The sequence below is a fragment of the Dendrobates tinctorius genome, unplaced genomic scaffold, assembly GCF_039654945.1.
Source record: "Dendrobates tinctorius isolate UK_male_01 unplaced genomic scaffold, ASM3965494v1 ptg000046l, whole genome shotgun sequence".
Lineage (NCBI taxonomy): Eukaryota > Metazoa > Chordata > Amphibia > Anura > Dendrobatidae > Dendrobates > Dendrobates tinctorius.
Genome location: NW_027361714.1, coordinates 58958710 through 58979084, shown reverse-complemented (window position 1 = coordinate 58979084; position 20375 = coordinate 58958710). Strand labels below are relative to the sequence as shown.

At 44.9% G+C, this 20375-nt stretch overlaps 1 protein-coding gene across 5 annotated transcripts in view; it reads right to left on the bottom strand.

The window, feature by feature from the left end:
- FAM184A (family with sequence similarity 184 member A) overlaps positions 1 to 20375 on the bottom strand; it is a 384174-nt gene that overhangs the window by 179144 nt on the left and 184655 nt on the right. For all 5 annotated transcript variants that reach the window (XM_073575923.1, XM_073575927.1, XM_073575925.1 and 2 more), the window contains 2 exons: positions 18490 to 18625; positions 11529 to 11710 (listed from right to left, as the gene is read on the bottom strand). In XM_073575923.1, coding sequence (XP_073432024.1) covers positions 11529 to 11710; positions 18490 to 18625 — 318 coding nt within the window. The remainder of the gene's footprint in view (positions 1 to 11528; positions 11711 to 18489; positions 18626 to 20375) is intronic.

Sequence of the window (20375 nt, the reverse complement as noted above, 5' to 3'; positions counted from 1 at the left end):
ATAGGAATACCCATAACTTGGGTGCAGTGGCATAGCTACAAAGTTATGGGCCCCGGTGCGAACTTTCAAAGGACCCCCCATGCCAAAATACACGCACCTCTCCATTCCGTCCACCTCGTACACATGCGGCTCCGCTTCATACACACATGGTTCCGCTCACCTCGTACACACAAGGCTGCGCTCCGTACACCTCGTACACACGCGGCTCCGCTCCGTACACCTCATACACACGCGGCTCCCCTCCGTACACACGCGGCTCCCCTCCGTACACATTGTACACATGCGGCTCCTCTCCGTACACATTGTACACACGCGGCTCCGCTCTGTACACCTCGTACACATGCGGCTGCGCTCCGTACACCCCGTACACATGCGGCTCCGCTTCATACACACATGGTTCTGCTCACCTCGTACACACAAGGCTGCGCTCCGTACACCTCGTACACACGCGGCTCCGCTCCGTACACCTCATACACACGCGGCTCCGCTCCGTACACCTCATACACACGCGGCTCCGCTCCGCACACACGCAGCTCCGCTCCATACACCTCGTACACACGCGGCTCCCCTCCGTACACCTCGTACACATGCGGCTCCTCTCCGTACACATTGTACACACGCGGCTCCCCTCCGTACACCTCGTACACACGCGGCTCCGCTCTGTACACCTCGTACACATGCGGCTGCGCTCCATACACCCCGTACACACGCGTCTCTGCTCCGTACACCCCGTATACATGCGGCTCCGCTTCGTACACCTCATACACACACGGCTCAGCTCCGTACACCTCATAAACACGTGGCTGCGCTCCATACGGTTCGTACACACACGGCTCTTCTCCATTCCGTACACCTTGTACACACAGCTTTGCTACATCCACCCTGTAAACCCCTCCTGACCCCACACAAACTTCCCCTCATCCAGCACCATGACTACCAGCACCAGCAGAGTCCTGCACATACCGAGGCCCCGATCATGTGACCCTTTACTCTACTCCTCCCCTCCTGTGACCTCATCACAGGTCCTGTGCGCACAGAGCAGCCAACGTCAAGCCAATTGCAGCCTGGCAGCCACGGAGCTGCACAGCCAATGAGCGGCTGCAGCTCCGCGATCGGCCCCCTAACACTCCAGTCCCCTACGATTGCTGTGACCGCGGTAGATAGCCCCTGCTTGGGTGTTCCAATATGGCGGTCGGCTCTGTCACAGCTTCTGGCCGCGGTGCATTGTGGAAGCGACACAAGCGCCGGAAGTGTGTGACAGAGTTTATTGGTAATTATATATTAGATATGCAAAGCCTTATACAATTCTTTTAGCACCCACTGTAATTATAAGACTGGAATTTTCCTTTAGCAGATTTACAAAGCTTCACAGGGCAGAGGAATATTTAAATTATCAGAGATTGACAAAGATGATTAATTTATCACTAATGAACAATTAGTCATTTTCTATACCTGAGCAGACATACAGTAGCGTGAAAAAAAGGTTTAGACAGATGTGGAAAAAAAAATTCTGCAGTGTAAAAATGCTTTAAAACATAGAAAAGCTAAAAAAAATATTATCAACTAACAAAGGCAAAGTGAATGTACAAAAGAGAAATCTAAATTAAGGCAATATTTTGTGTGACCCCTCCTGGGCCTTCAAAACAGCATCATTTCTAGGTCCACTTGCACAAATTCAGGGATATTGTTGGATTATAGTCAGTTGTATGAGTAACCATTAAAACCAAACAAGTAATGATGAACATAATTTTGATATGTAGGTTGAAACACTGTAATTAACTGAAACAGAAACAGCTGTGTAGGAAGCTTAAAACTGGCCGAGGTATAGCCAAACCCCACTACTAAGGGGAGGTTGTGAAAGACAGTTTTTTTCATAGGTCATTCACTATTACAAAGAACAAAACCGTTGGCACAACCCTAGAACATGGTGCACAAGTAGGATGCCAATCCGTGAACTTCAGTATATATAAACTTGGCACACACAAGTATATTCCAATGCAGAAAGGTGATTTAATAACGTACAGTACATACATTAAGACGTTTCAGTCTGTATGACCTTCATCAATGTACTGAAAATAAAAAATAAAAGTGACAAATATAAAAGAAAGTAAGTATTTACACAATATATGGGTTATCTGGATACAGGATATAGTATACATAATGTACAGAGACATCGATCACATTATAGCACAGTGCATATTGTAAACCAGAGAATCCAAGCAATAGTGGAGATCAAGATTACAAAATGAAGAGAGGGACACACCACTATGTTGTAATGTGAGCTCTTAGTGATTGGGCCTAAAACAAGACCTGAGGGGAGAATAGGTCCGCTGTGATAAGCAGAATAAGCCATGGTCAGTGTTTAATAGATGGTCCAAAATCTAGATAGCCTACATACCAGTAGTAAGTGAGGAGGCACCAGTGGCCGTCTCTCTGTAGAAAATAATAATGTCATATAGCTGAATAAGGTGGCGTCAATCGATATCCAGTGCTGGTATAAGGTGGGGGAGTGCCCGTTGTGTCTTACCGTTGCTGGGTGAGCGTTCTGTGTGGCAGCTGGGACGCGGTAGCACACCAGGGAGACCCATTGTGGCTTCCACAGAGTCCATCTTTTCCCCATCTCCAAATATCTCGAGAAAATCCTAACACTCCTCATTAAACGTACATCATCTTTTTTATTAGACACAGGGGCCTTCCTGGAAATTATTTGAAATTTAGGCTGTATCCCTCCGAATGCCATTTTAGTGACATTTGACATCAAAGATTTATACACGTCTATACCCCATGTGGAGGGTATAAAATCAGTGCACAGACTGCTCGAGTTGTCCGACTTTCATTGTGAACAAATAAATCTTATGTTGTGAGCTTCTGTCCATCATTCTAACCAAAAATTACTTTCTTTTTGAGGACACATACTACTTACAAACCAAGGGGACTGCTATGGGCTCGAACACTGCACCTCCGTATGCAAATTGCTACGTAGCCCATTTTGAAGATTGTGTTATATACAAAGATGACCTCTTCCGCAGTCATGCCTTGGTGTGGAAGAGGTACATCGATGACATTTTTTGCATCTGGGGAGGGTCGCTTGATACATTACAGTCTTTTCTCACTGCTCCAGGCCTTGCTGTGTGTTCTGTCTGCTGCCGGCTCCATGTGTGCCTCTTGCTTCCTGCCTGACTCCTGGAGGGCGGACGGAGGTACTAGGCAAGGTACAGAGACACATGGGCTAGGAATAAAGCCTCCAGAGAAGGCGACACATAGGACAGGACCTGGCTTACTCAGCAGCAAGACACTGAGTTAAAGCTTTGCTTAAGCAGCTACCACCGGGTGGAGCTGCCCTAAATACTAGAGGCCTCTTAGTAATTGGCCAGGGACACATTAGACAGGTGCACCCTGATTCCATAAGAACCAGAGAGTTCTGGTGCCGCCCCCCTATGCACACAACCAGGAAGCATGCAGAGAGCAGGCAGGAAGCAAGAGGCACACATGGAGCCAGCAGCAGACAGAACACACAGCAAGGCCTGGAGCAGTGAGTAAGTTGGTGTGTGAGGGATGGGAGGTCATGCAGTGATGCCGGCAGGGTTGTTACAGAATCATGTTCCTCTCACCTTGAATCGAAAATTCTTTGATCCATGTTATTTCATTTAGCACAAGTAACTGATACAAGATCGAACTCTATTCTAGCCTATTTGCGATCATGACTTAGCTTCTTTCAGAGAACACGTGCACATGCCTGTGACGCTTGCTATCCGGAGCATCGTCATCGGCGCTTGCAGGTCACGGTTGCCATGGACATGGCTCCCTGACATCTCGCGTCGCATGGGAAGCCATGTGGTGATGCAACTTCCGGCGCTGGTATCACGCGTGCAGTCTCTGCGATAGGTGTCCCTGATTTGTAACAGCTGACGAAGGCAAATATACAGTATATAACATCATAGACACACATCATGTCATGGCCCCCCGAGGAAGCCAACACTAAAAGCGAGTAGGGGCTGTGAGTCCGAAGTCACACTGGGATCTACATGGGTAAAGATCAGTCCTGAACTAGCCACTACACTTTTGGCCCTTTAAAGGCATATTTACACGTTTATTTAACTTGGGTCTATTTCCCAGGAACATGATTCTCGCGATCCTTTTACTATAATGTTTGGTGCTGACTCCCAGACTCGCTCTGCCTGAGTCCTTTATAATCTACTATTAATTCTGGTGGAAAAATATTTTACTAAATATTGTTGTATTATGTAGTAATAAAGACTTTTTTGTTTTCATTATAGACAGACTTTCTGACTCCATCCTTTTAAGTTTTCATGCATATTTATAGGGGTATCCTGTCGCCCTATTATAGTTTTGAGGTGGCCAGCTGTCCCTTTATCACAATTTATGTAATGATTATTGCTCTGATCTACTTGTTTACATGGAGGACTCTATACTGTCCAGTTTCTGCAGAATTTACAATAGATTTCACTCATGTAATGTAAGAAGTGAAATCTTTGTCACTGTACTATACCTATATTTCTCTGCTGTATCTTTGCTCATGATGCAAAAAATTGTGGTATCTGTTAAAGGGGCCAACTGGGAGTCTTTTGCCAGGGGCTCACAAAAATCTGGAGCCGGCCCTTGTTCCTGTGCTGAGATAATCTTATAAATGTGCCCCTGCTGTGTACTGTCTAATGGCCGTGTCCCACCGTACAGGAACATGGTCTGATCATACCACAGCTTCTGGGCAGATGAGGAAGCAAAGGAGAGTATACTGACAGGATAGCATGGGATCACAGCTGCTGATTTCTGTGAGGTAAAACATTTTCCTGCCTGTTTAAAAACATATTTTACTTCACAGAGTGAATCGGCTGCAATCCTATGCTCCCATCTCATGATCCTACCGCAACAAGGTGAACCCAGTCAGAATGGTTCTGAACTCATGTAGTTCACCTCGATATGTGCCAAAATAAACGGGGGACAGAGCAGGACCCAGACCTGACTGTTTCAACACCTGGATGGACAGTACAAGGACAGAATTAGGATGCCATCAGTGTATTGTCCAAGTTTTTTGTTAACCCATAGACTTGTATGAATGAATTTGATCCGTATCTAGGACCAAAAACGGACATGTCTCTGTGTTTTTATGGGCCACTTGCCAGCAAAAAACAGACATGTGAAGAGCCCCATAAACTATAATCTGTGAGCTATCTGTGAAAAACATAGAGTTTATATGCGAAAAATAGACATCTGAATAAGCCCTGATGTAAAATCCTGCCCAAAATACAGCTGTGTGAAAGTGGCCTACATACACATAAACATTTATTTTCCGTCTGTAATACAGTCTTTGTGAGCAATGGATCACACACAGGGAAACAATCCAATTGTTGCCTCTGTATTAGCGTACATCGGCTTTTTTCCACATGCAGATGCAAGCAACTGGTTCACCAAGTTCAGTGCTCGTCTGAACTGTGCCTTAGGGCCCCGTTTCACGCTTCAATGTCCCAGCGATCCCACCAACAATCTGACGTGGATGGGATCGCTGGGACATAGCTGATTGCTAACTATGTCACATAGACAGACTCACCAGCGATCAGGACCAGCGTGCACGCTGGTATCCAGAATAAACAGCGGGTATCCAAGAGCCACGCGGCTTAGTTACCAGCTGTTTACCCTGGATACCAGCTCCCAGCGTCTGCTGTATGGCGCTGGGAGCTCGCTGATCGTTGGTCTCTCGCTGTCACATACAGCGATGTGTGCTGTGCAGCGGGAAACCAACGATAGATTTATGGCCCAGACCATTTGGCAACGATTAACGATCAGCCAACTGATCATTGCTACTTGTCACACGCAACAATGTCATTTCGACATCGCTGCAATGTCACCAAACTGGTGACATTGCAACAATATCGTTCACAATATCGTTGTGTGTAACGGGGCCTTTAGTGTGCTGGTTTTTATTAAAAGGTGCTATTTCATTGTACAGATTTTCATTAAGACTACACATAGATGACTGTGATTAAGTCTGTAAAAAGAGCAATATGAATAATTCAAGGAAAATCTAAGAAGTGCAGTAATTCACAATATGGTGCATTAGCACAACCTTAAAGATCTTACAAAAATTTTGTGATGTGATTAGCATTACTTCACAGTGTATCAGTGAACAAACAATAGCATACAACTGAAAGGCATTGTGACAAAGTCACAGGCAAAGTACCAATGTTGTGTCACGCTGTTACGGTGAGGAAAGGGCGGCCTCAAACTGTTCTTGGAAGTGGGACCCTAACTATCCCTGTCCTGGGGTTACTCTTGAAGGTAAAGAGGCCAGAGTCTCTGACCTTACTATGCTCCTGCTAAACTCTGATCTGTTCCCTCCCCCACCCTATGAGGCATGAGACAGAAATGTACGGTAAACGACAAAAAGACAAAACAGGGATAACTAGGGAGGATAGGCACAGAGAGGAATAAACGAAACAGCAACAGGGACCAGGAGATAAACACACACGTATTACAGAAAACCACAGAACACTACTACAACAACTCTAGTACAACCACTTAGCTTTAGCACACAGCAAAGGAAGACAAATCTTTCACAGACAGGGACAAGAAGGTCTGACCAGTTTTTATAGGAAGATGTAAAGACCAGATCAGAAGCAGCTGAAATGGAGCTGCATGCTTCTGACCAGCATAGAAAGGGTTGTTAACCTCTTCACCACCAGAGGGAACTAAATCCATTTAAAATGGGACACAAATCACACCATCTCTAAAGAAGAACTGTGATTTATTACTTATTACCCAACGTGACTGTCTAAGTCCAGGTCTTCAAGGGGGACGTGTCATTGTTACGCCCACTCACCTGTCTTCTCGCCCGGCCACTCCCGCCTCCCGGCGCGCTCCTGACATGGCCCTGCGCCACTCCCCGTCTGCCTTCTCGGGGTCGCGGCACGTTGGGGGCTCGCGCATGCGCCGCAGCGCTCGCCTCACCGCTGATCCTCCTGGGAGGTCATGACCCCGTGGCTCTACCCCATCATGGCAGCGCCCACCAGGTATTTCTTCTCGGCGTCTCCTCCGGTAAGACGCCTGTTCATCTTGTCACTCCTCGTCCTCAGGCCCCTGTACCTCTGACCCTGCCTGTCAGCTCCTGTACTCTGACCCTGCCTGTCAGCTCCTGTACTCTGACCCTGCCTGTCAGCTCCGTACCTCTGACACTGTCCGTCAGCCCCGTGTCTCTGCAAGTACCTGTCAGTCCTGTGCTCCCTTGTCTCATTTTTATCCTTATTCTTTTTCAGCATCAGCCCCCAGCCTGCCCTGTGCCTCCTGTGGTCCTCCGCTTTTGGTACCTGTCGGTACACACCTACGCTCCGGCTTCACGTCGGTCTTCCTCCTCAACCTTCCTGTGTTGCCGTAAGTCACCCTTTTGGCTCCAGCCGTCGTGGTCCCATCTCCCTTGGGCTTGCCCCTAACACTCCCTGTACAGGGGGTGGTCATCACCAAGTCCGCTCGCCCTCGGGGGCTCTGGAGCCACGACCTAGAGGGTCCACTTTCGGGTTCCCCCTTAGAACCCTCACAGTCATCCTCATGACAGTTTGTTAGCTTCAGTCATATGAACATAGAAAAATGCTCCAGCTAGGTTTAGTGAACAGCTGTAGAGTGGGTGGGAGGCTGTTCACCATATCTCCACCCCAGGGTGCGGTTTAGGAGGTAAATAGTAAGCCTTCTGAGTCATTTGGTGTTGGGTGTGCCTGATGTGAACTCCAAAGCTGAATGTGAATATAAAGGAAAGTTGGACTTTTTTTTCCTAAGCTTGTTTCCTAAGAGGGCAGATCCCCAAAGCAACACAGACTGTGCCATTTGTTTATGTGTTGTTTTCCCATTAGGCCAGAAAGGCTGTGTTTATGTTGTAAACCCTGCCCTGGTTTATGCTGTACCTAAATAAACCAGTGGAGAATTTAAAGAGACAGCATTCCTTTGTCTACCTCTGTGAGAAGTGAGATGATCTACCACAGTATGCAGGACAAATTAAGAAAAAAACTATATTATAATTTTTCAGGCAGTAAATGAAATGAAATGACACCTAGTTAACATCTCTATAAGGCTAGGTTATCATGCTGGGATTTTTGGCTACACACAAGGCTACTATTACATGTGAATCAAGCCTTAAAATGTGATTGCACATGGTGTCTTTGGAACATTTAAGCCCCCGTTACACACTGCGATATCGTTAGCAATATCGCTGTAAAGTCACGATTTTGTGACGTAGCAGCGCTATTGCTAGCGATATCGCTACATGTGATACTTACCTCCGACCGGCTCCCCCGCTGGTTATCGCTGGTCGCGCGAGAAGGTCCTGGATCATTTCTCGTCGTCAGCTTCCTGCGGCGCTTCCTGCTGTGACGACGAGCGACGCGTGGACGCGGGCGGGAGGACGTCAGGATCGCCGCGTCTGACAGGTAAGTAGCGACCCCCGATCCGTGCGATGTCGCTGGTGAGATCTGCCTGTGTGGCAGCTCATTAGTGACCACTTAGCGATGCACCAGCGATCCATATCGTTGTCGGGATCGCTTGTGCATCGCTATGTGTAACGGTACCCTTACTGTTAGTCCACCCACTCACATTAAAAACTAAAATACTGTTGTCTGTAGTATGGAAATGTGGTCATATTTGCCTGCAAAATGAAGTGATAGAGAATCTGGAGTCACAACAGCTCTATACATGTTTCTTAACATAAAGGGACTACTACAACACCAGTGTCCACAAGAGTGAAGAGATGTGGTCTATGGACCTGTTAGTGGAGTTGGATGTTAAACATCCACTTATATAAATTCCTCCAGTATACTGTATGTCTAGCAAGAATACTACCAGCAAAAAGTGGTCATTAGGGACTATGAAAGGACTTCTTATAACAAGAATCTTTTTCAGTACCTAAAATAACTACTAACACGTCGACATAGTCATTTGTCATATGTCTATAGGTGTACATACTCTGGAGATCAAACTCAGTACTAATAATGTAATATGCTCCTCTATGAATAAGAAGACATAATATTATTAATGGATCATGATAGCTTGGAAGACCAGGTCAAGGGCTATGGAGACTCAAGAGTCAAGAGTTCTGACTCTGCAAATCACATGTATTTCAAGTGTCAGGATTCTCTTCTAATAAGGTCCAATTTTGTTCCACAGAAAGTTCATTTTACAGATTCACAGAGAAGGTTAGATTAAAAGAAAACCTCAAAGGTACAGTACATATAAAATAAATGGCCATAAATATTGTAAATGAAAATATATCATATCATTATGCCATGTGTTACTGATGGACAGAAATATCAATAAAATGAACAGAAAAACAGAGGAAAAACACTGAATACATGAAGGCAGACGCCGAAACGCGCGTCGGGGAGGGCGCATCCAAGGGACAATCTGCACATGCTAAAGGTATTTATGCGAGGATTTAGCTATCATCATTCAGCACTTATTTTTTTTAACTGTCTGAATCATAAGCGATTTTAGTACATGTGGCGGATTATTTCTTGCCACTTTCAGCACAGGCACTTTATCTTTTTGCACCCATTTTCCTCCATACCTATTATTCTATATTGTTTTATCCTTGCAGCATCTAGACATCAATTCTATATATACACATATGCTGATACTATCAGGCCGTATGCAATTTTACATATAGGCACTTTATTGTTTAGATCAGTGGTCCCCAACCTTTTTTGCACCAGGGACCGGTTTCAAGCAAGACCATTCTTCCATGGCCCGGCAGGGTGGGGATGGAGGTGTGGCAGGGGCGGGGCTTTGGTCATAAGGGGGCGGGGCTATGGACGCAGTTGTAGTGTAGCAGTGCATACTTATAATTAAATAACATTTATAATGTGACTCAACTCACCATAGGTTTTGAATGAGTGCTCCATCACCCCCATCATTGCCTGCTCCATCACCCCCATCATTTCCTTCACCCCATCACTCCCTTCACCCCATCACCCCATCACTGCCATCACTGCCTTCTCCCCATCACTCCCATCAATGCCTTCTCTCCATCACCCCCATCATGGCCTTCTCCCATCACCCCAGGCATCATGGCCTTCTCTCCCCATCACGGTCTTCTCCTCATGTCCCCATCTCCTCCAGGGCCGGGCTAACCTACACAAACACAGACAAACATACATACACACACAGACATACATATACACACACATACATACACACATTATATATACACACACACACACACACACAGACATACACACACACACAGACAGACATACACACACACACACATTATATATACACACACACACCACTTCTCTCCTCTCACCTGTCCGCAGCATTGCCCGCGCTTCCTCGCTCTGACACAGCAGCGGCCACTGAATGATGACGTCATTCAGCGGCGCGCTCCTCTCTGTGTCAGTCAGAGACAGGAAGCGCGGGCGGCGGGCAGGAAGCTGGACGGGTCCTTGCAGCTCCACTCCTGCTATTCCCTCTTGCAGGCAGCGGAGCTGCTTTGATCGCTCCCTGGTCGCCGCTACACATGACGGCAATCTAAGAATTGCTGCGCGCCGCCCCAGCCCCCGCTATGCCACTGACCGCCCCTGGCTCCCCTTGTGTCCGCGGACCGGCAAGGGCACTGCAGCGGCCCGGTGCTGGGCCGCGGACCGGCGGTTAGGGACACCTGGTTTAGATAATATACCTCATCTTGTGGCTGCTAGTTACATATTGTGCATATCCTTAGTCCCTTGTGGTGTGTCCATTTTTTCTCCTGGTGTTCCCACACCCTTACCTCACTTGTTCATGTAATCAACATAATTAAATTTAATTTTTCACACTATTTTTTGGACTTGTGTATTTTGTGTTTTTCCTCTGTTTTTCTGTTTTTCACATTCACACAGAATAATAGAGAAGTAGTCATAACAGTGAAAATTAGGACAGGTCATACACATAAAAAAAGTGCATACAACAAGCATCTGATTTGTTCCTCTGTTTGCAGATACTGGAAAACTAGAGTATAAAGGCCATGCACACATGTAAGTAAGTAAAAATATTGTGCCTTTTGGTTTCAATACATAAACCATAACATTTTTCTAAAACGTCGCTAGGGCTTAGCTGGTCAATGCTGCTCACGAGATTCACCATAAGATATGTCAGAAGGCGTCATGTATCTAAAATCTACTCCAGCTCATTTTTGGAGAATGATTCTGCTACTCAGACAGCTTAAAGATCTGCCAAAATCATTACGAGGCGGCTGTCTTTAAGTTTGGTACATCTTACTTCATCGGACTTTTGATTAAGACTGATGTATGAATCACCAGTCTCAATTAATTCTCCTGAGTAGCACAGAGGAAAAACTATTAACATATTTGATATCAAAATAGTAGAAGGGACATGACGTACTGTTGAATGAGTACACTGGACAGGCACCAATGACCCTAATCTAGCATAGCATACTGATAACTGGACAAAGATGTAACATTAGCGTACATTATAAGTTAGACAGCTGTAACTAACTAAGCTTGTAGTTTATTAATATGAAGACATGAGGTTCTAACCTTCTCCAGTGCATGGATCTGCTGCCTTTGGCGTTCATCAAGATTTTGATTTTTACTTTGCAACATTGCCCGTTCTTCTTCTAGTCGGCCTATTTTTTCCTTTATTCTAGCCTTTTCAGATTCCAGGTCTTGTATGGTGGCCTCTTGTGTCATCTGTGTAGCTTGCAGCATCCCAATGTGACCTGCAAAATAACATATAAATTCTTCAAGTGGAAGTATATACCAGTCAACATGGATCATTTTTATTTTCAGGTCTGTGTACGAGGGGCGATCCAAAAGTAATGATAATCAATAATAAACAGAATGAATATAGTAAAAAAAAAAATGTATTTTTCTACATAGTCTCCTAACAAGTCTATACATTTAGTCCATCTCTTTTCTAAACTTAGAATTCCCTTCGAAAAAAATTCTTGATCTTGACCCTCAAAAAACTCCCCAACAGCGGTTATCACGTCGCTACTGTCGTCAAATTTCTTGCCCCGGAGGTGTTCCTTGAGCCGAGGAAAGAGAAAGAAGTCACTGGGGGCTAGATCTGGCGAATGGGGGGGGGGTGTTCCACCAGTTCAAAGCCCGCTTCTTGAATGGTAGCCATGGCAACTGCAGCTTTGTGAGCCGGTGCGTTATCTTGGTGAAACAGCACTCCAGCCCGCAGTTTGCCGCGCCTTTTCTCCTTGATAGCCTCCCGCAATCGTCTTATTTGTTCTGCATAGTAGGAGCCCGTAATAGTGGCTCCCTTCTCCAAATAGTCCACCATAATAATTCCTTCAGCGTCCCAAAAAACGGATGCCATAACCTTCCCTGCTGAGCTTGACACTTTGAATTTCTTCGGCGTCGGTTCGTCGGCTCGTTTCCATGTCATCGATTGTTGTTTAGTTTCGGGATCAAAGTGGTGGTTCCAGGTCTCATCCATGGTCAAAAACGTGACAAAAAATTCTCCTTGTCTGCTTGGAACTTTTCGAGATTTGCTATTGAAATGTTAACTCGTTTCTTCTTTTGCTCGTCGGTTAACATTTTTGGCACCCAACGCGCGGAGACCTTTCTCATATGCAATTCTTTTGCAAGGATTCTTTGAATACTGCCATATGAGATCCCTGTGACCTCAGCCACATGCCTGATAGTCACTCTTCGATCTGCCAACACAACTTCTTCAACTTTTTTCACGTTTTCTTCATTGACTGACGTGGATGGGCGTCCTTCGCGATGTTCATCTTCCGTCAATGTTCTTCCCAGCTTAAATTCCTTGGCCCAGTGTGCAACTGTGGAATATGGAGAAGAGTCCCCCAATGTTTCCACCAAGTCGCTGTGTATGTCTTTGGAAGACATTTTTTTCAAGCAGAGGTATTTGATGACCGCTCTGAGCTCGTTTTTTTCCATTTTGATGTTCACTCCTTGGCAGTTCATATTCAAATGAATGTAGCTCCCGGGAATCGTGGCCTATTTAAGTGATTTTTTTTTTCCTGGACTAGTGGGTACCTAAGAGAGAAGAAAACATTTTATTTTAATTTCTGTGTGCAATAGAAATAACCGGTCATCATTACTTTTGGATCGCCCCTCATATGTATGCTTTTAACACAGTTAACAAACTTATATATGTTGTGAGGCAGTGAGGGGGATCATGCGCGAGGGTCGATATGTATCCCCCAGGATGCGGACAGAGTCCTAATAGACCAGCTGGAGTGCCTTGCATTCACAGGAGGATGCCTGAGAATCACAAGGCAAAGTAAAACCAAGAGTTGACCTGGTCAAGCTGCACTACAGCACTACGGAAAGTGGGGGTGATGTGTATACATGGGGAACTCTGAGAGTACCAGACCGCGGAGGTTGTGTTTTCCACACCATGTGGAGAAATAAAACATGTGATGGGAGTGGTGAAGACCCTTCCATATGGGACTGTGTTGGGAAAAGACTTGCCCCAGTTCTGGTTCCTGGGGAAGACCAGGGATAATCCTCTCAGGGTAAATGTTATTCCGGGTATGGAACCCAAAGATCCCCAACCAAGGATACCTGCCGTAGTGGTCGCCAACCTAGGGACAGAGTGTAACCCCAATAGGTTTCCCGTAGAGGTATTGGCAGGAGAAGTTGAGGAGACCCCACCGATTCCCGAGCTGGAAGTGTCCCCTGGTAAGTTCGGGGCAGCTTAGTTCCAGAATTCCACTCTGACCTGGGCACCGGAACGAGTTATCGAGGTAAATGGGGAGACTCAGCAACCGGCTACTGAGACGGTATTCCCACGTATGGCGATCAATCAGGAGTTATTATACAGGGTTGATAAAATCTGGGGTGAGGTGTTCGAACAACTGGTAGTGCCCAAATTCTACCATCGGGCGGTGCTCAACATGGCTCACACCCATATGCTGGGAGGGCATTTGGGGGTCAAAAAGACATAGGAGCACATACTGCAGCTTTTTTTTGGCCTGAGATCTAAGCTGAGGTCCTGAGGTACTGTGATACGTGTCCGGAGTACCAACTAACCTCACCCACCGTGAACTACCGGAATCCATTGGTGCCTCTGCCCATTATAGAGGTACCTTTTGAGTGGATTGCGATGGATCTTGTAGACTACGCCACCCGGTACCTGGAGGCCATTCAACTTCATCACACCTCGGCTAAGCTTATCGCCCGGGAGTTGTTTGCCATGTTCTGTCGCCTTGGGCTACCGAAGGAGATCCTCACTGACCCCTTTCAAGTCCAAAGTGACAAAGGAACTGTGCAGGCTCCTCAAGATAAAGCAGTTGCGCATGTCGGTGTACTACCCTCAGACCGACGGACTAGTTGAGCACTTCAACAAAACCCTCAAATCCATGTTGAAGAAGATAGTCTCCAAGGATGGATACGACTGGGGACATGTTGTTACCCTACATGAAGTTTGCCATTCTCAAGGTGCCGCAGGCTTCCACAGGATTTTCACACTTTGAGCTACGGTATGGCAGGCATCCTAGGGCTCTGCTGGACGTAGCCAAAGAGACGTGGGAGACGGAACCTACGCCACATAAGAGTGTCATTGAGCACGTGGCCAATATGCAGGACTGAATTGCTAAATAAATTTTGCCAAGTCAGACAAGGTGATTTTCTGGATTTATTTTCTAATTTTGACTCTCATAGTTGTGGTCTACCTATGAAGTCAATTACAGGCCTCTCTCATATTTTTAAGTGGGAGAACTTACACAATTGATGGCTGACTAAATACTTTTTTTCCCCACTATATCAACATCCAAATGAATAAAATCGAGGCTATTCAGAACTGGCCCCGATCTGTTACCACCAAACAGTTTACAGCGTTTCTAGGAATCGTGGGGTATTACTGGAAGATTATACCTAATTTTTTGGGGAGAACAACAGCCTTAACCGATTTCCTCAAGGGAAAGAAATCGGTCATGGAACCCCCAGGCGGAGGAAGCGCCACAATCCATGAAGGTGGCCTGTGCGGGCAGCCCATCTTCATTAGCCCCAACTGCCACAAACACTTCATCATACAGACGGATGCCTCTAACATGGGCCTAGGAGTGGTCTTGTCGCAGGAGGTGAACGGGGAGGAACATCCAGTCACCTACCTACGTAGGAAATTCACCCCAGCCGATAAAAATTATAGCGTAGTGAAGAAGTGCCTTGCCATTAAGTGGGCCTTGGAATCCCTACACTATTATTTACTTGGTCGACTGTTTCGCTTGGTGACAGATCATTCACCCTTGGTATGGATAAGGAATGCCAAGGAGAGGAATGATCGGGCCACCAGATGGTTTCTATTTTAATTTCACCGTTGAACATCGGGCGGGGAAATTGCAGGGAAATGCAGATGCCCTGTCATGGACCCCCCTGTATGGTGACAAGTGTTCAACCCCACAAGTTTGAACAGAGGGAGGGGGGGGATATCAGAGGCAGTGAGGGGGATCATATGCGAGGGTCAGTATGTATCCCCCAGGATGCGGACGGAGTCCTATTAGACCTGCTGGATTGCCTTGTATTCACAGCAGGATGCCTGTGAGTCACAAGGCAAAGTAAAAGTATGAGTTGACCTGGTCAAGCTATTTGGCCACGGCAATGTTCAAGAAAACCCGGTAAGAGCTTTTATTTTTGAAGCAGACTACAGGATCATACTGGGGCGGTCCGCTTCCTCCAAGCCGGATCTTACAATTGGCCCATGGCCACAGATACCAGTTAAAAAACCCTGCAGTATAGGGTATTGGTGTGTCAGTGTTTGTTTGCAAGTAGCAGATCAGGTGGCTCTGCAGCGTCCAGCCTGTGTCAGGCAATACAGAGCCAAGAGCAGCGAACGCCTGACACCCCGCAATGTGATACGGTGGTGCAGTCGCCCTCAGCAACCAATCTCGTGTACGGACTGTTTTGACGCCTCGGCTGCGATCCGTAGGATACCATGTGCTGTGCACTGTGTGAGTTGTTTGGACATTAAATTTGCTGTCACACTGCACCAACCCTGCTGCACTACAATGTACATGGATATGGACACCTTTGGGGACATATCACAGTAAATACTGGACTGCAGAATTACACACATGCAACCTTTGGCTCTGCTTGTGGTATGACTGGTGCATGTATTTAATTTCTGATCAAGTCGCTTCCTTCAGCTAGGGCAGACCTGGACAAATTGCAGCATGCAGGCTACATCTGACTTTTTGGCTGTTTCTGCCCGGGTCTGTGGATCGTTTAAGCTAATGAGCTAAAAACAGTGGCCCCTTAGAATGCCCGTCACCTGCCTAGCATCTCGATTTCACCAATATCTGCATCCTTAGGTTGCAGAGACCGGTGGATATAATGGTGGAGGCGGGAGCTATCGGCTTCCACCATTCAACCTGTGCGATTGAGAGTCAGTATAGGACGTGCAAAGATGTAATTACATCGCGCCTGCTGTACAATCTCAGTCTGCAAACAGAAAAGACTGGAGCAGTGTGTCAAGGTAATGGGGCTAGTTGAGTAGCATTTGCTTATTTTATTTTTTTTTTTCTTATTGTCATTCTCTTTTGAAGGAAGCATGTGGAGACATCATACTGTGTATAGGCCATCATACTGATTGAGATCTTGTGGCGGATCATACTGTTTGGTGGGTTGTGGAGGCCTCATACTGTGTGGGGAGCTGTGGAGTCCATCATACTATTTATTTGGGAGGTCTGTGGGCCATCACACTGTGTGGGGAGCTGTGGGGGCATTGTAAAGGGGTTAAGTAAGATGTTCAACGCTGTATTTATTACTCATTGATAAATGGTACTGCTGCATGTTCACATGTATTACCACACATATGAAATGGTACTGCTACACCTTTCTGGGTATTACTATTGTTTATATTTATGTTTCATTGTTGCTTTTATTTGCACATAGTTGTGATAATATTTTCTGCATTTCGAGGTTTTGCCATTTACAGAATAGGGAAAGTGTAGTGCACCCTTTGGACACTAGAGGGGGGCACTCTAGTACATAGAGCTCTTAGTAGGATAGGGTTAAGTGTAGGAGGGGCTGCCGGGAGTTAAGGCTAGGTTACAAGGAAGTTAGTTCAGACGGGGCCAGGGTGCCCGAAGTGTCCACATGGGCTATAGGCCCAGGATGGCTTGGCAGCCATGCAACGTTAAGCAGCGACAGTCCAAGTTATCACGTCCATTGGACATCAGTTTAGTGGACCAAAGCAGTAGAGAAGATGTGGCGACTCGTAGCCTGGGCGGACGCTCTTAGGGCGAGAGTCGGACGGAGTGAGGAACAGAAGGATGCTGTAGCCTCACAGGGAACAGCACAGACGGGTCAGATGCTTTTCCAGAGGCGACTAAACCAGGTGGCAGATGATTTAAAGTCTGGGGAGAAACAGGCAGAAGGAATTGTAATCATGGCAAGGTTGAGCCAGGAAAACTCTGGGAAGCTGTCTAAGACGGTCCGGTCTGGGCACGTGCCGTATAGAAGCGTCACCAAAGTAGGGAAAGCGGAGGATGCAAGTAAAGACGAATGTGTTATCTACGATGTGCCAACTGTGAATATCTTGTGTGAAGTTGTCAGTAAAGAAACCGTTCAAGTTACCAAGGACTGTGTCTCGGAGAGGGGCCATCGCCGCTTGGGAAGTGCCCAGGGGAACCCGAACCTGGAGACGCAGGTATGCCAAAGAGTGGATTGCAATTTTCTGTGAGGGAAGGCCGGGACACTGGTGCTTTAGTGTCTCTGGCCACGACTATAGTCCTGGCCGACCCTTACAGCATCATGGCATCATACTGTGTGAAGAGCTGTGGGGACATCATACTGTGTGGGGGAAGATGTTGATTAAGGTAGAATGGCTGCATAACAGGAGTAGCATGATTTTCTACTTTTTGCAAACTTTATGAACAGCAGTAAATTATATGGTGTTGATTAGCTGTTACTGATAAGAATACATGTTACAATTAGCCCTATCGTAATATATATATTATCAGTAGCAGCTAATTAACATACTTAATTATACTTGCAGATTGTAAGCTTGCGAGCAGGGCCTTCATTCCTATTGGTATCTGTTTTGATCTATGTGTTTATTGGTATGCTGTAATGTCTATTGTCTATAGAAGTCCCCTCTATAATGTAAAGTGCTGCGAAATATGTTGGCGCTATAAAAATAAAATTATTATTATGCTCAATATTAAGCAATATTATTATTGTTGTTAACAATAATAATAATAATAAGTTGATGTTAATATTGAGCAAAATTAATTTCAGCCTAATGTATTAGTTCGGCCATTCCCAACAGTGATGGTCTCTCATGCGGCCCATTGGGAAAATTAACTGCTTACTCCTGTGCTAGGGTCATCTTAGGCCAGAAGATCCACAGCCAGTTTTGTGATATTACCGTACATTAAACCAGGAACCTAAAGAACTAGTGAAAATAGCACAGCTTCAAGGAAAAATCACAGACTAAGCACTGGTTAAATATGGTAATAAAATGGTAATGATATCATGCAAACTATAATGATTGGTTAGAACAGTAAAAATTCACACTCACTGGCTTTTAGCACAAGTTCTGTAGCCTGCTGCTGTAGACGCTCCCGAGCAGCTGTTATCTCACTTTCCATGTCTTTCTGTTTGCTAAGTAAAGTCATCTCCTCCTGCTTCACATTTTCCAGCTGTTTTTGAAGGACCTAAGGGAACATACAAAATATATAACAGAAAGCAGCCGTGACAGTGAATCTGTCTAATCTTACAGCAATAAATGGCAAACTCCTTCATAAGGTGGCAGTGACTTCATCTATCAACCTAGAAACAAACATATGCTGGCTACAAGCATTTATCAAGCTAGCTCTTCCATAAGGCCTCCTGAAATATCAGCCTGATTCCATGCATTGTCACTACATTTAAGCAAACATAAATCTATTTTTCATTGCCTTTTATAAACAATTATAGAATTGAAATACATAATTTTGCCATTTTTTTAATCTGTACAGCTGATTTTTTTTCCGTACACACATGTTCAGACATTATGGAACATGCATACTAAACTAAGAGTGCAATCAATAAATGCAAATTATGTATTAGGATCAATGATCCCTATGGGAACCTTATTTTTTAGCATCTGACTATATCAAACATCAGAAGAGAAATAAAGGGTGAGGGTCCATCTTCTAGAGTCTTTTTGGTTACCAACAAAAATACCTACTGTATTCACATCTGAAAATGAGAAAGCAAAATTACTGAAAAAGAACATTCAAAAGTTGTCTTCCATGAAGTTTGGGAAAGCTCCAAACTTGTATGTTTAACAGAAGGCTATGACAGATATACCAGTGGCGTCTTTGACCCACAGGAAGTCATTGTAAAAGAAAAAAAAGTTTGCCACAAGGTATAAACTTTTACTGCCTGCCACTTTTTGGAACAGTGAATTTAGCCACGATATTTCATACAGCAAAAAAAGATGTAAACCCCAACATATTCTCCTAAATGGAGGCCAAATCAGAGTCCGTCCCATGGAAAGGGATATATGGAGGAACATACCGTATTCACTTTTCAATGAGCAAGTATTACAGAAATATTAATGCAAAGCAGTAAATTGGTATGACAATGATGTTTTGGTTCTGCTTTATTTTTTTCATTTTATTATACAGTTGCTTGAAAAACTATTCATATCCTGTGAATTTTTCCCTATTTTTATCACGTTGAATCTACAAACTCAAATGCATTTTATTAGAATTTTATGTGATATGTCAACACAAAGTACCAGGTATTGCAAGCGTATAGGAAACGATACATAGCTTTCTAATCATTTTAAACATAAAAATCTGAAAATTGTGACATACATTTGATTTCTATTCAGCCCATCTGAGTGAATACTTTGTAGGAGCACCTTTCACTGCAATTACTGATGCAAGTGCTCCATGAGATGTTCATAATTTGGTTTATTTTTTATAACCTAACCATCCTTTACTTTTCTCCACAACTTTATCTCTGACCTGCCTGTTGTGTTCCTTGGTTTCATTATGCTGTTTGGTCCCTAATGTTCTCACACAAACTTCTGAGGCCTTCACAGAACAGCTGTAGCTATATTGAGATAAATTACACACAGGTGGGCTTAATGTACTAATTATGTGACTTCTGGAGGCAATTGGTAATTCAGTATTTTATTTAGTGCTATCAGATGATAGGAGGCTGAATATAAATGCATGTCCCAATTTTCAGATTTACATTTCTAAAATAATTAAAAATACATGTATAATTTCCTTTAGACTTCACAAATACTTGCCACTTTGTATTAGTATACCACATGAAATCCCAACAAAATACATTTCAGTTCGTGGGTGTAACATCCAGGTCCAACTTGAAACAGTTAACTTTACTCAACACTTGACACAGCTCGTCCAGTTCACATAAAGATACAGCAGACAGTTCATTACACAGTTT